At 32.6% G+C, this 16781-nt stretch overlaps 1 protein-coding gene across 14 annotated transcripts in view; it reads right to left on the bottom strand.

Annotated features, from left to right (window-relative positions):
• RPS6KA6 (ribosomal protein S6 kinase A6) overlaps positions 1–16781 on the bottom strand; it is a 170242-nt gene that overhangs the window by 35796 nt on the left and 117665 nt on the right. For all 14 annotated transcript variants that reach the window (XM_070606605.1, XM_070606602.1, XM_070606603.1 and 11 more), the window contains 10 exons: positions 12991–13133; positions 10310–10380; positions 9982–10070; positions 9107–9165; positions 7328–7430; positions 6575–6705; positions 6003–6125; positions 5435–5524; positions 4139–4297; positions 1328–1489 (listed from right to left, as the gene is read on the bottom strand). In XM_070606605.1, the coding sequence (XP_070462706.1) occupies positions 1328–1489; positions 4139–4297; positions 5435–5524; positions 6003–6125; positions 6575–6705; positions 7328–7430; positions 9107–9165; positions 9982–10070; positions 10310–10380; positions 12991–13133 (1130 nt within the window). The remainder of the gene's footprint in view (positions 1–1327; positions 1490–4138; positions 4298–5434; positions 5525–6002; positions 6126–6574; positions 6706–7327; positions 7431–9106; positions 9166–9981; positions 10071–10309; positions 10381–12990; positions 13134–16781) is intronic.

Genomic DNA, 16781 nt, shown 5'->3' on the forward strand with positions numbered 1-16781 from the left:
GATAAAAACTTGTATATTCATTATTCTATGAATTTACTTAAAATATAGATTAAAGCACATTCTCTGGATATGTACATAATTTCTTATAGGGCAAATCTCTTACCATAAAAACACTGTAAAGCAGGTGTTATGTTTCCTCCTCAACATCAACATCTTAAAGGAAGATTTAATAAATTTTAAAAGGGAATTTCTCATTATTAGAAAGTTATTTTTCTATTTTCTACATTTCTATTTTCATTATTAGAAATATTTTTCTAATAGCTACATTAAAATACAAATTTGCTGATATTTAAATACAAATGGCTTATGTTATCTCTGATGTGAAATATTATCCTGAAAGGGCTAGTATTTGACACAAAAATAAAAATCAGAAAAAAAGCACATGAGATAGGAATTCATCCTCAAATTATTTCAGTCTTCTTCCCTGACTTGGAAAATTCAATTTTTCAAACCTGAGCATTTTTGTGTATTTTAATTTGTGTTGAACATATGATAAATGATACAGATTAGCATTATTCATAACATATAATAACAATTCCTCACTTACAAACAAAACCTACAAAGAATCTACATGGTCAAGACCATCCCTGATTCATTTTTTATCAACCATACTTTCACTGCTGTGGGAGATGCTACTATCAAAGCTCCCATCCCTATTATCAGAACTGTCTGTGAGAGCTTGCCGAATGTGAAACTTGTACCCCTTAACTTCCCCAGTCTTACCTTTCCTGACTCTTCCCTCTAAGTTCTATGTATGAGTGTTATTTGCCAAGAAAAACCCTGCTGCTTATAAAAACCCCTGTGAAGCTGTTCTTTCCAGGAATTAGAAGATCTTAAAGACAATCAGGGATGGCATTGCCCTCCTATGTTATGTATAATGCTAAACAGCATAAATTACTTCATGTTCAGCACAAACAGAAATATCTGAAAATCTATCCTGACTTTGTGACTAAGTGAATGCTGGATCTTGAGAAAGTTAATTAAGTACTTTGAGCCTGAGTTTCTTCATTTAAAATATTTAATATGTTGAAGGTGGAGTTATCTCTACTCTCCCTCCCAGTTCTAGAAAGGTATGATTCTGAAACTAGCACATAACCCAACAGAACAGAATAGTCTGATCACTACATTCAGGATGGTTTCAGATGCTAGTTACCAGTCTGAATATCTATATTAGGGGTTACCAGAATTCACTGATTTAAAGAGCTTTATAGTTGGGAAAGGACAAGATGACTTAGCTTTTACCTACCTACCATAACATATACATGACATCATATGCATTCAACTAAAGGAAAAGAATGAAGGCAAAAACTGAAGTTTTAAAAAATACCTCAGGTGCTACAAAGTTTGCAGTGTAGCATGGAGTTAAGAGAAGTCCATTTTCTCCTCGAAGTTGTTTTGCAAACCCAAAATCACAGATCCTAATGGAGTCTGCATTGGCTGATTCATCCATGTATAAAATATTACTAGGTTTAAGATCACGATGAACAACCTTGAACATAAAAGAAAAAAGAGCATTACATTTCTTTCTTTCTTTTTTTTTTTTGAGGAAGATTGGCCCTGAGCTAATGTCTGTGCCAATCTTCCTCTATTTTGTATGGGGGATGCAGCCATAGCATGGCTTAATGAGTGGTGCATAGGTCCGCACCCAGGATCCAAACCTGCGAACCCTGGGCTGCTGAAGTGGAGCATGCAAAATTAACCACTACGCCACTGGGCCAGCCCCAGCATTACATTTCTTCAGGTAACTAAATATCTGCGAAATGAAACATTTTAAGTTAATATATTTCCATGAAAAAGAACTTTCTCACTCATCAAATTTTGAAAATGACACTTTCTCCAACCTAATAGCCTTGGCAGCCTGAAGTACACAGAGGAAATTATCTCTATCAGATAGATGATCCAGTTTCTACTCAAGTCACCAGTTTTGTTAACTACTTCCAAATTCAAAGTATCAAAACTCAATTCTCAGTTCCACTTCTGGATATCATGGACTAAGACCCTACTCAACATGTCTCTCTCCACAGTAAACAACTATAAAAATCTGAACATAATATCAACTACCTGAAGGTACTGGAGAGTGAACAGAAGCAGGCAGACTCTGGTGGGGAGCACACACTTGGATGATGGAGGGAACACAGGGAACTTTATGAGTCGGTTCCCATATCTATAACTTTTACCCTAGCATTATGTGCAGTCGCTATGGCACACAGTGGTGGTGAAGACACATGTGGAAAAGCCCACAACCTTTCTGGCCTGGAGGATGAGAAAAGAGATTCTGGGAAACCGAGAATGCTGAGTGGAGGAATGCTGTAAGGGAAAGAGCCAGAACTGATCCCTGCATCAAAAATGTGTAGAAGAGGCTCAAAATAGTTTATACAAAGACAAAAGATATAAACAGAGACCAGAGCTGCTGCCCAAAAAGCAGAGTTTTCAGTGCAAACCATGCCAAGAAAACTATCCAATAAAACAAAAAAACAATAATAATCATTGGAGAAAAATAACAGAATACAAAAAAATCTCCATAACCTAATATTCAAATGTGCAGCATACAATCCAAAGTTATCTGATATACAAAGAACCAAGAAAACTGAACAGTTTTAAGAAAAAAGAAAAATCAATCAATCCTGATTCCAAGATGAACCACACTGGACCTAACAGACAAGGATTCTAAAGTGGCTATTATTATATGTCACATGATAGAAGTGCTAGCAAATGCTACACTGGTAATCATATTGCAGTATATAAAGACATCAAATCAACATGCTGCACATCTTAAACTTACACAATGTAATATGTCAATCATATCTCAATAAAAATGTACTATTCAAAATTCACAATACTAAATAAACATAAAATAAATTCAAAAAATATAGTGGCTATTATAACTATCCTCAATGAAGTAAAACAAAACATACTTTCAATGCATGAAACTCTCAGCAGAAAAATAGAAACAATGAATAAGAACCAAATGAAATGCTAGAAATGGAAAATATTCTAAATTTCTCTATATGATGATTTCCTCCTGACACTATCCACTTCATTTAATCTAGTCCTATCTTTAATCAGCAGTTTACCACACTGAAAGCTCTTTAAAGACAAGGGCCAAGTCTTACTCATGTTTGAATCTGCAACACCTTTTACAATGCCTGGCATGTAGAAATGCTCAATATATGTCACCAATTTATTTAATTGATGTAAGAACCTGATTGTTTCTAAATAACAAAGAAAAGATGCTTATTATTTTCCTCTTCTCAAAAATTCTGGTTGCCCTTTAGAGTGTTGATAAAGATGATCAAGAAATTAAATTATAATAGAAGTACTCCTTTAGCACTATACAGTTTATAGTTCAAAATACTGAAAATATATTCTATTAAACCACACACAAAACTGAGTATTAGCTTATTTTTTTAATTATAAAAGGGGCCCATGTAGAATTTTCACTGAGCCAGTTCTCAATTGTCCATTATTTTATTGTTTATACCTATGTGGGCACATATCCATTGTTACAACTGATTCAAACTTAAATTTTTAAGTTATTTGAGACTCTATTTCCTTGCATACCTATATATAATAAAAGTTGACCTTTTTTTGGTAACTTAATTCATTTGCTTTCTTTGTGAAGAGACAGGAAGCCAAATAACAGGCCTGCCCCTCCACTACAAATTTTAATATATTAATACTTCAAATGTTTAGAATTCAAATTTCTTACTGTATTTGGGGCAGGGGTTGGCAAGGGCCAAGATATACAGCCCTCTTACTGTCAGTATTTAATATGTTAGATATAGTATAATTTGAATAATATTCACAGCATGTGCTTGAATAATTCTATGTGTCACTTTTAAGCTTGATCGGGTTTAATAATTTCAAAGTCAAGGTTAGATACATTTATATAATTGAAAACACTTTTAAAACTAATATGCTATTATATCAGGGCCAACAGGTGTAGTGAGGAGAATTAATAAAGCATTACTTAATTTCCTAAATCTATAAACTTCACTACATTATGAGTTTTATTAGGATTTCTCCTACAAAAATATATGTGATAAGAAAAGTAATTCATTTAGGTGGCATCTCCTATACATAATTTTATGAAGCTATAAGCCCAAGAATTGAAGGGAAGAATATAACTACAACTTACTCCTTGACAATGAAGATAGTCAACTGTCTTAGTTATTACAAACAGTACATCACTAGCTTCCCGTTCTGAGAAACATTTTTGCTTGAGAATACGGTCAAGTAGCTCTCCTCCTTTCATCAAGTCCGTAACAAGGTAAACATATCTACCATCATCATAAACCTAAAAAAGAACATATTTTTAAAATGTTATTTTTTAAAACTACAATTCTGAAATGCTTAAATTTTATTTACTTAGTTTTTTTAGTAAACCTCTAGTGTTAAATAAAGACATTATTCATTTACTATTAATATAATATAGGCTGTACTGAAGATTAAACTAGATAAACAAGTTCCTACACAGTCCTGTGAGATCATGTTAAATATAATTTTAACGTTTGAAGTTGTATGTTATACTTTATCAAAGGAAAGTGGATATAAATGGAAAAATAGAACTCTGTACCTCTCAAATGGCATCTATCTCATTTTTTACTGTATTATAGCCACTTCTCTTTCCTACTAATAGTAAGCTTCCTTCTGGCAGGAAATGCATTATTTGTTTTTTAATATACTCCCCACAGTCCATTATCTGACATGGTGTCTTAACTATCTGTTGAATTCAAATACTATACCGGAGAATAAATACGAAAAAAATGTATACCCTTTCACTCCAGCATGTGAGATATATAGATATAGATATAGATAAACTACTGTTTAAAGACTGTGAATCAAAATGCATATCATATTTATCTGAAACAAAATGATCAAGGTGATGGTTGATTTATCTGTCTCCTCTAAAGAGAAAAGAGCATTATTTTCTTATGTGAAAACTCAGCACTCAGTAACATCTATTAATATGAGTTACATGCTCATATTACAAAACTATAGACATACTATTTCACTCAAGGAACAATCTATAATGCTACAGCCAATTGCTATGCAATCAAGAAAGTAAAATCTTCAAGAATTTGGAAAATTCCCAATCTCCTATATCCTCTATATTTATAGTACTACAGAATAATAAGTGGTGCTGGTTATAATGCTAACTAGTTAACCAGCCAAAATACATTCAGGTAATCAGGACACTTTCATCTACCAACCATCATAGTTCGTTTCTCATGTTCTCTAAGAAGGGTAGGAGTATAGAATCACAGGTAAAAAAAAAAAAAAAAAAAAAGAATTGAAGTGGCAAATTTAAGAGTCTTGAGATTTTGTAGCATGAAAGTAAATATATCATAGACATGAAAAGTTTCAATAAGAAAATAAAATGCCAAGTCATAAATTCATTAGCATAGCTGATACATAGATTTTAAATACCCACATCCTTTAAAGTGATAATATTGGGGTGTTGTCCATAACGCATCAAAATTTCAATTTCTTCTGAGGGGTCTCTCTTACTTTTGTCAATGATCTAAGAAATAAGACAAGAAAAATCTCAAAGGAAAACAAATTATTTTATCTAAATATGAATGTATATACTTAAAACTCAAGAGTGATGCCTGGCTCATATTATTTCAACATTTAAAAATTTCCTATAACTGAAACTTAACAATATAAAAAAAGAGTACTTTCTTTAACATTATGTTCCATTTAACTGAAAATATACTAACTGATAATGTGATCTAAATGCGATAGTAACTGCCACAATTGCTCAATCTTAACATAGTACTTGAAAACTATTCAAAAGCAAGACATTCATGAAATACACTATTCCTCCAAATTAACGTCTTGAAAGGAAATTCAAATTGAAAATATTAAGTCATAAGAGTTATTTTTCATCATCTTATCTTTGCTATCTCCACTTGCTCCACTGAAAAATGTCCGCAGTTAACCTATAATTTAACTTACATATATGAAACAAACAAAAAAGTTCAGCTCAGAGACAATACCTTCACTGCAAATTCCATGTTGGTAGCTATATGTATACACCGCTTGCAAACAGAATAGGAACCAATACCAATATCCTCTTTCAATTCATATACTTCACCAAATTGTGCAGCATTTCCACTTATCTGGTTTTATTTAAAAAAAGGTAAAATAATAAGAATGAGATATTTTTACATTTTTAATCTTCTCTCCTAAATATATATCCATCTTAAATCTTTAAAAAAATCAAGAATAAATCATTCCAGAGAAGTTTTATCAGTACTTATAGATATAGGCTTAAGCAGCAGATTGAGATGATCCTAAATCATAGGCTTTCTTGATCCCCAAAGCCAATACAATAAATCAACTAGCTTATACATCACCATTACATTTTTTTGCCAATAGATTACATAAACATAATTAAAGATTACTACTGTTTGCTTTTTTCCAAAACATATGGTGACAACTTTAATTCACTACTATGCTCAGAGATAAATGAAGTTCAAAATCACTTAAAAATTATTGTAAATCTATTAGCAATAACTGAAACAAATAATTATCCCTAAACTGAATAATCTGATTAAGTTGAATTTACCTGAATGATTGGTAATACATTTGTACTTGTGATAGGAGTGATTTTATATTCTTCTGCAATAGAAGTTGCAACAAAGCTGAATCCTTTGAAGAGCTGATGAGCATTAGCACTGGCTGGCAAACCAGGAGAATCTAATGGCCAAACAATTATATTTAATTAGAATTACACAGAATTCTATGATATAAAATGTCAGAATTCCTTTGAATATAAAGGAAACCATTAAATGTTACCATCAGTTATTACGCATTTGATTTATTGTATATTATCTGTCTCCCCACACTGGTATGCAAGCTCCATGTGGATTGTAATTTTTGTCCTATTCACTGCTGCATCCTCACTGCTTAGTACATACTAGGTATTCAATATTTGTTGAAGGAATGTATGAAACAGACACCACTAAAAGTAAATCTCATTAAATTCTAAACTGTAAGAGTCATAGTGATAGATGTCTGTCTTACCTCCTACCCTCTACCCTCTAATACATTAGCAATGTCAAAGGACTTTTAAAACAAGAGAAAAAGAAAATTTTCACCCTTTGCTCTAGTCCCAGCTTCCCTGATAAATATTTCCCATTTAAAGCCTCTATTTGAAAGGTGGCCAAGCAATGCTGCATATAGGATCTACACTTCCATAACAGGCAACCAACCGTATCCAAACATACAATTCTTTTAGTTTTTACCTAAGAAATTAGTTTATTGATTTTAACCATCTAATTAAATAAAAGCCCTGATGTCACACATAAACATGCAATACCTTTAGGAGTTTTTGCAGTATATTCAGGATCAAAACAAAAAGTATCATCTGGTTTTCCAGAAGCAGGCTTGAAAGGAGGTTGAACTTCTCTTTTATATAATTTCTAGAAGAAACAACAGGATAACACAAAAACATTTTAACACTTTAAAATTATTATACTTTGTAAGGGAAAGCAGAACATAATATTCACAGTCCTTAACAGAAGACTCACAATTTCATAAATGAAATTTCAACAGGCTTCAGATACCTATTTACCAAATTCTAAAAGTTTCAATGATAATGTACAGAATCAAATGACCTTGAAAAAGAGCAGTGATGCTACAGGTTGCATTCACAAGGAATAATAATATTCAGCTTTGTACATCAAAAACTGACTTAATTCTCACTGTTAAAATAACCACAGAGAATGTATCACAATGTTACCATGTGGAAATAACTAATAACATTCAAGGACTTCAAAATTAACAGACTATCTTAAAGAAGAGTATATTTGACCTAAAATGTTTACTTTTCACATAGAAATATGCATTGAATGCATGTTTACAGTTCTTATCATAGAATTCAAAAATTTAATCTGGCTAACAATCTAACTTCCTAAAAATTGTTTTTGAACGACATATAAAGACCCTACAATATATGAAAATCTACTTTTTTTGGAAATCTACTCACAGACCCACAGTCGGGGAAAATTAATAGAGAATTACTTTAATATTATTTTCATTTATTTAAATATGTAATCATTTCACTCTCGTTATTTAAATTAAGAGCAATGAACATAAACTGTTTAAATATGAAAATGATAGGGAAAACGTCTTCCAGTTTGTTGAGTTGAGGATAAAGGAAGAGTAGAGAAGCATTAGAAAAAAATGACAAGGGGATATAAGGACAGCAATAGAAGGATGCAGACAGATATGACAAAGGGCAGACTCTCACATATCACGTCCACTGAGTGTTCTTTTAGGATATTTAATACTAATGGCTTATGTTATGTTGCAATTTTACAATTATAAAAATAAATCAAAATACTGCCTTCTGAAACTTGTTATACAAGCCACATGAAATATCGACTTGCTTAATGAATAGTGGCTCTCTACTTCCCTAGAAATCAAAGGGACACTTTTTCATTTAAAAAAATTTTCAGTACCAATGCCAGCACTAGACAATCAAAAATGCTTACTTATGATAATTAATACTACGCAAAATTCATAAACCTGTATTGTAAAGCAAACAACAAAAAATGAGCTTTTCCAAGAAAAGCTTATTAGTCTGGGGGTTGCAACTTAAAAAAATTCTATACATAACTTAGCAGAATTTCACGATGTTTCTGTTTTCATGTCCTCTCAAAATTTAGTGAACTACCTATACAAAGATATTCACTTCTTAAAAAATTTAATTTGTTCTAATACATGACGAAGAACCATTTAAAATTAAATAACATTTTAGATTCTTTAGAATTCATTTTCTATAAGAATCTGCCCTATCATTCATTCCCTTTCCCTTTTCTCTTCCTCCTCCACATTCCCCAACCTAGAATCGGGGAGAATATTAACCACACTTAACAAAGTAAAACAAAGGAGAAACAAAAATTTACTAAATATTATCCATACATCTACTGGTTCAAGGTAATTACCATGATAGTCTACATCTGTAAATAAAAATCCCATACTAAATATAAAACAAATGGATTAAGTTTACCAGCAAAGTGTGTATATTACCATTTACTCTTCAGTTTTTGCTCATATTAAAGTTACTCAGTAACAAACTTTCTACTGAACTTACATTCCAGTCAATATTTGCAAAGAAAAGATGTCTTTTGATTTCCTCAACTCCTTCTGAACCTATAAAAATAGAAAGAATTTTTTACTGGTATGATCTTTTTAATCCTTCTACCTAGCTTCCAAGCTGTTATCTGTAAACCGGAGTACACATATTTCACAGATTCCTTGTTGTGAAAAGTTTATGATTTCTTATCTGGTAGTTTATTAATTGGTCCTTCCAATTTAATATGATAAAAAAAACTGATGTTCATATTGAAACACATGGAGTATCATGAAATACTAAAATACCTTCTGAATCAAAATCATGTTTAACAAAACATTAAAATTTAAGTACATTTTCTTCATAATTCAACTTATGACCTTGTATCTACTTGCCAAATTAAAAAGTACAACAGAATAAAGCTACATTGAAATTTTAGCACAAAGACACAAATAGGATAATAGGATTACCTCTGGATCCAGGGAAAGGCTACCAGAAAGTTGTCAAATAATGAGTAGTTACAGAAACATAATATTTACCTTGAAGAATATTGGAAGGGACAAAATAATTATCTTCAGATAGAGATAAAAGATAATAGACATTTGGAGATAAAAGAATTACCTATACAAGGGAGAATTCTGTAAATTATTTCAAAAGAGGTGATCCATATGATATACATGATGATATATATTAGAAGTTTTGAATAACTAGACAACTCCATTTTTTAATCATGGACACCACAGAGTTTACTGGAATCTTTGCATACGCAAAATGCAAAGTTCTAGGTATAACTACATAGCAGCAGTAAATAAACTTAAGCCAGAAAACATAAAGTTATAATTATCGTCCCAAAGCATGCAGTATATTGTTATAAAAGCTAAGAAAATAAACAATACCCAATCTATTTGCTGGATTCCTTTTGAATAACATCCTTAGAAGACTTTGTGCTTCAGCACTAAGAAACTGAGGCATTCCAAGTTTTGCTCTGGAAAAGAGGATTTTAGAAAATTTCATTTAAATCTAGCCATACTTCTAAACTGACAAATCTCCAAATTTATTTTAAAGAATGCCTTCACAATGGCAAATAATGCCCCAGATATGGTAGGAGAAGGGAACAAGACAGTGGGAAAATGTTCTTTTGTGTCAATTTAAAACCACAACAAGTTTCTCAAAATCAAAAGCAAGAAATTTTTCACAAAAGAAAAAAATACTATTTATACTTACTTTAATATCATATTCATGGTCTCATTTCTGTCTTTACCTTGAAATGGCAGAGTACCAGTAAGCATTTCAAACTAAAACAAACAAACAAGAAATAACACAGTCAATTAAGTACAACTTAGAATATACAACAAAAGTCTTCAGGAAAAACAATTGAGACTTGCCATACATGATCATCAAATCATGCAGGATCTACATGATAGTAGGTCAAAATAGGACCAGAAAACTAGGTCACTTAAGGAAATACACTTCTGGTACCCCACTATATATAGTCCAACTGACAGGTGACCTGTAGCAAATGAAACCAACCAATTTTTTTCAATCCTGTCTAATTTGGCTAAGTTCCCAAAACCAAAGCAATTTGGAAATAGACACAAGGCATTTTCTTTAAAAACAAAGACATGCTTTTAAAGCAAACATTTAACAATGAAAGGAAATTAAAAACTAATTACTGAACCATTTCAAGTTCATACATACTCAAGAAAGATTTAACCATTCTCATTTCCCTCACTCTTCTAAAAACAGAACCAAAAAAGGAGAAGCTGCTAAACACACACATACACACACACAATATCTTTTTTTAAAAAATTGAGAGTTGTACACAGCATAAGGAAAATATTTTCCCTAAGAGATTTAATTGGAATGCAGATAATTGGAACATTAATTAATGGTATTAAAAAAGACTAGGTCCAAAAATGAAGATCATTATAGTTCATTAAAGAGAAAAGTTTTTATATCCCTAATACTTAAACCTTAAACTTAGATTCAATAATGGCTTGGGCCTCAGTCCTCTTCTCTGTTCATTCATCTGAACTCACAACCTTAGTTAGCTTATCCATTCAACTTTCTCCTATACCCTGATGACTCTCAAATCTGTTCCAGCTTCAAGCTTTCTCAAGACAGACTTTTCTCTCCCAAATCTACAGTAATGGTTCTCAACTGGAGACTGAAGAGGTAGGGGTAGGAGTCACAGAAAGGGAAACAGGAAGAAGTAAAGTATGGTGTGTGGGGATCATCTCTCTCATGCTCCAAAGCTAAAGTAACAGCTCTCTACTAGGGACTGGAGGAGTAGAGGTGGGAATGGCAAGGACAAAAAGAAGAGAAGGACAATATATCAGAATCACACCTTCCCCTCAAATAAACTGTATGTTGGCTGGTTGGGTAGTTTGGTTTTTTTGTTTTAAAAAAATGGTCTCCAGTTGATTCTGATACTCTTTCCACTCCCCTCTCCTAATTTACTACCACCAAGGGGTTAACAACTAACTTACAGTAACTTATGAAACGTGTTAAAAATAAATTCTCTCCCTACTTTAAAAACCAGCTGTCCTTCTCAGCCATCTTTTTCCTCCTGACCTACCAGTCTTTCAATCCCCTAAAGTTCATAAGTTTTAGAGGTATCTTTATCTTTGATCCTTCCCCTCTCCTTCATCTGTGACATTTAATCTGCTAGTAAGGTCAGCCACTTCCTTCCTTTGAAATGTCTTTAAGATTTGCTCTTTTTTATTCTATAATTTTACAACTGTCTTGTGAGGAGACCTTATTGGTCTCCCTACTTCTAGTTTCCTCCAATTGCAATCCATTTATATGATGCTGCCAAGGCTAATCTTCCTAAAACACATTTTTTCTCTAATTACCATCCTGTTTAAGAATTTACAAAAGTTTCCTACTATCCAGAAAACTGCACGCAAATGCTTACAGGCTTATAGCCTGCTTTCCTCCACCTTCACCCTCATTCTCCACCACTACTCTAGTCAAACTGGTTCTCCAGGTCTTTGCTAATATAATCACAATACTATCCTTCCTGACATGCAGCTACTTACATTTTATCCATACTTTAGGGCTTAATTTAAGTTCCACCTCCTCTAATTTTCTGATATCAACTTATATGAAGTCTTGCCTGAATTCCTAAGTTACTTCCAGACAGTTTATTTAGCTATTCCAAGTGTTTCCTCAGCCAGACTGTATGCCTTCTTAGGTCATGTAAAATGCCAAATATTGTACTTTTAGTTTGTTCCAACCCTTCTGCCCTCCCTGAATACCAGGCTTATAATAGGCACTTAATAGACTGATGTGTCATATAGTGTGACATTGTCATAAATAGGCAAAATGGATTATCATATTTCAGAAGCAAATTGTATCTGATTCAACAGCTATTCATTTATCATCCTATTTTACTGCAAATTCTATGCTTAATTTTATACCAAATTAGTCAGTCCATACGCCTACTATGCTAGGTGCTATGGGAGATGAAAAGTAGTATAAGACATGACTGCTTTCCTCAAGAGGTTTACAATCTTTCCAGGGACTTGCTTGAAACAATTTGACAATAAGACAGTATCTATGAAATGCTAAATTCTTTGACACCTAATTAAAACATCATATAACTGCTAAATACAGTATTCTGAAATGTATATTCTGAAATCTGGTAAGCATTTTGCTAAGTTTTAAATTTGAATAATTTGTAAAAGAATGCTGCCATTTATCTTTTCAGCTAGCAACTTTAAGAGAAATCAGAACACTAAAACTCTAATTCTTATTGTATATCTAGCCAATCACAAGCTTGTTAATGATAATCATGAATTATCAGAACCCTATTCTCACCCGACACATCTCAAAATTTAAATTAAAATTCTAAATAACATTAACTTTATATTGGCATCACTTAAAAAAATAACACTACTTACCATAAGTACACCATATGACCACCAATCAGCACTCTGGGAGTGACCTCTCCTATTTACTACTTCAGGTGCCATATACTCCACTGTACCACAAAATGAGTAAGCCTTCTTTTCTTGATCTACTGATTCCTTGCTGAGTCCAAAATCTACAATAACAATGTTACACAAAAATATATCTGAAGATCTTCAGAAAACAGAAAATAGAAAAAGAAACAAAATCATGTATTATACCTTAAAACTATTCATGGATAGCCTGTGATTACTCTTAGGAAAGCTCCTGTGAGACCAATAATGGAAAGCAGCCTGCATTTCATAATGATACTCTTTAAGAGCATTTAAAGATTGCTCAGTTAAATCTCATCCACAAAATACATGTTTTCATGTCTATACCAGAACATTGTTCAACCATTTTGAGAGGACAACAATTAAATCAAAGCTTTCATAGTGATCTAAGTTTTAAAATAGATTAAGACAAAAAAGAAATAGTAACTTACACTTTTTAAAATATTTAAAAAGGAAATTTGGCTTTGGCGAGCTTCCATTTTTGTTAAGGTCTTCAAACAGCTAAAGGTATCATTATATAAAAGTCAATCTTATTTCTATGTACTTGAAATGAAAAACTTCAAGTTGAAACTTAAAAAGTATCATTTATAATAACATCAAAAAAATCCCCATGAAAGCCACAGGTATAAATATACAAAGTAAATGCAAGAACTATATGCTGAAAACTAGAAACACTGATGAAAGAAATCAAAGTAGATCTAAGTGAATGGAGAGACATACAGTGTTCATGGTTTGGAAGATTCAATTCCACTAAAAATGTCAAGTTTCCCAAAACTGATCTAAAGATTCAATGAAACTTTAAAATCCCAGCAAGATTTGTTTAGTAAAAATCAACAAGCTGAATTTAAAATGTATATAAAAAGACAAAGAAAATAGAATAGTCAAAACAATTTTGAATAAGAAGAAAAAAAACAAAGGACTTACACTACCTGACTTCAATACTTACTGTAAAGCTAGTAATCAAGCCAGTGTGGTATTGGAGAAAGGCTGGACATATATACATATATATACACACACACACACACACACACACATATATATGTGTGTATATCAATGCAACAGGGCTGTGTTCAAATCAGACTGATACATACAGTCAGTTCTGCTCTAATTCTTATGCTGAAAATGCAAATTTGTTCCAATGCAATTGATACATTAGGAAACAATTTGAGCATAACACAAAATTAGATTGGTTCATGTGCAATTTTGTCTGCAAGAAACACCAGGTAAAACACGAGTAAACTGCACTTAGCTGAACCGACCCAAGTAGAAATACATATACACACACACCCCAAACATATACCAGCTATTTTAGCTCATCATGTGTGTCATGAGCCACTCTGGTCCACCTGTAGTGTTAAAACTTTCCTCTTGATTCCAGATAATCTCCCTCCACTACTTCACAATAACTCACAAACTTCAATCTTTCTGACACCAATTCTACAAGCACATATCAGGATTTTTTTTCAAGGTAAAGTACCATATTTGTTGTAGTATTTATTCTTAATCATTTAGAACATGTAAAAAAATACTATCATTTTAATCAGCTTCCAATATTTCTTTAATGTGTCACACTGGTTATATATTTTAGTATTAAACCCCTAGTCCCATTTTCCCCATAAGTCTTGTGCTTTTTATTATGCAATTATGCACAGTGCAGTGAATTTTAAGGTCACATGTGTTGCATTAACAGAACTGAATATATATTGCCAATTGATTTCTGACAAAGGTGTAAAAGCAGTTCAATGGAGAAAGGTCAGTATTTTCAACAAATGGTGCCAGAACAATAGGATACTGATATACAAATATCCATTCTCATACCAGAAACAAACATTAACTCAAAATGAATCATAGAACTATATGTAAAACCTAAAACTGTAAAATTTCCAAAAGAAACATAGGAGAAAATCTTTGTGATCTTGAGTTAGGCAAGGATTTCTTAGTTACAATATTAAAATTATAAGCCATAGAAGAAAAGTTGAAAACTGTACTTCAGCAAAATCACTAACTGCTCTTCAAAAGATACTGTTCATAAAACGAAAAAGAAGCTACACATTGGGAGAAAATATTTGCAAATCTTATATCTGATAAAGAACTTATATTCAGAGTATGAAAAGTCAAAATCCAATAATAAAACAAACGATGCAATTTTTTTTAAATGGGCAAAACATCTGAAAAGAAACTTCTCCAAAGAAATCAACACATGAAAAGATGCTCAATGTCATTAGCTATTAGGGAAATGCAAACTAAAACCACAACTTAGTAGAGCTAGAATAAAAAATACTGACAATCCCAAGTAATCCTGAGGATGCAGACCAACCGGAGCTCTCATACATTGCTGGTGGATATGCAATAGGTTACCCACTTTGGAAAACAGTTTGGAGGTTTCTCATTAAGTTACACACTTACCATGTGACCAAGCAATCCCACTCCTTTGGTATTTACTCAAGTGAAATAAAAATTTACGTTCACATAAAACCTGGACATGAATATTTATAGTGGCTTTATTTGTTACTGCCAAAACCAAGAAACAACCCAAAGGCCCCTTACTTGGGGACTGGATAAACAAACCATGGTACCACGATAAAATGCAACACTCCTCAACAATAAAAAACAAATTTTTGATCATGCAACAATATGGATGAATCTCAAATGTACTATACTAAGTAACTGAAGCCAGACTCAAAAGGCTATATACTGGGGGGCCGGCCCATGGCTGAGTGGTTAAGTTCGCGCGCTCCACTTGGGTGGCCAGGGGCTTCACCAGTTCTCATCCAGGAGGGGACATGGCACCGCTCATCAGACCATGCTGGGGCGGCGTCTCACATAGCACAGTCAGAGGCACTTCACAGCTAGAATATACAACTGTGTACTGGGGGGCTTTGGGGAGAAGAAAAGAAAAGGAAAAAAAAAGGCTATATACTGTATGCCTCTGTTTATATTACACTGTGGAAAAGGTAAAACCATAGGGTCACAAAGCAGACTGGCGGTTGTCTAGGGGTAAAGGGAAGATTGACTTATAAGGGAAAAATTTGGACGGAGGGTGATGGAATTGTTTTATATCTTGATGTTAGTGGTGATTATAAGACTGTATGCATCTGTCAAAGCTTGCAGAACTATACATTAAAGTGATTTTTTTAAAAAAACTAAACTTCCTATTTTGTGACAATTGCAGATTCACATGTAGTTATATGAAATATTATAGAGGTCCTGTTTCCCCTTTATCCAGTTTTCCTCAGAGTAACATCTTACAAAACTATATTACAATATCACAACCACAATATTCACAACAATGCAGTCAAGATACAGAATAGTTCCATCACCACAAGGATCTAAAGGATGAGTTTTACTCTGTGTAAATTATACCTTAATTCTATAAATGAAGAAAAGCTATAAGCCCTATATTGCTATTTTAAAATAAAATGCCAACATTAATACTTAATTTTAGAGCTGCTCAAAACTGAGTTTCTAACCATGCTCAGTATTTTCATACAAAAATCACTATCCTTGTATAATAACTGAGTATTATGATTTTCAGCATAATTTTTAAAAATCTTTCCAACGTACTGCTATGTTCTTTCTCCACATTTTGAGACTTTCAAGCTCTGCACATTTCATTTCAAAAATTAAGGGTAACAAAAGCTAGTCTTCGAGGTCAGTTCAGCCAAATATAACAACATACCTTGTAGAGAAGAACACTAGCTTCTTTGGCCATTCCAGAGAGGAGGAAGAAG

This window comes from Equus przewalskii, chromosome X (assembly GCF_037783145.1).
Source record: "Equus przewalskii isolate Varuska chromosome X, EquPr2, whole genome shotgun sequence".
NCBI lineage: Eukaryota > Metazoa > Chordata > Mammalia > Perissodactyla > Equidae > Equus > Equus przewalskii.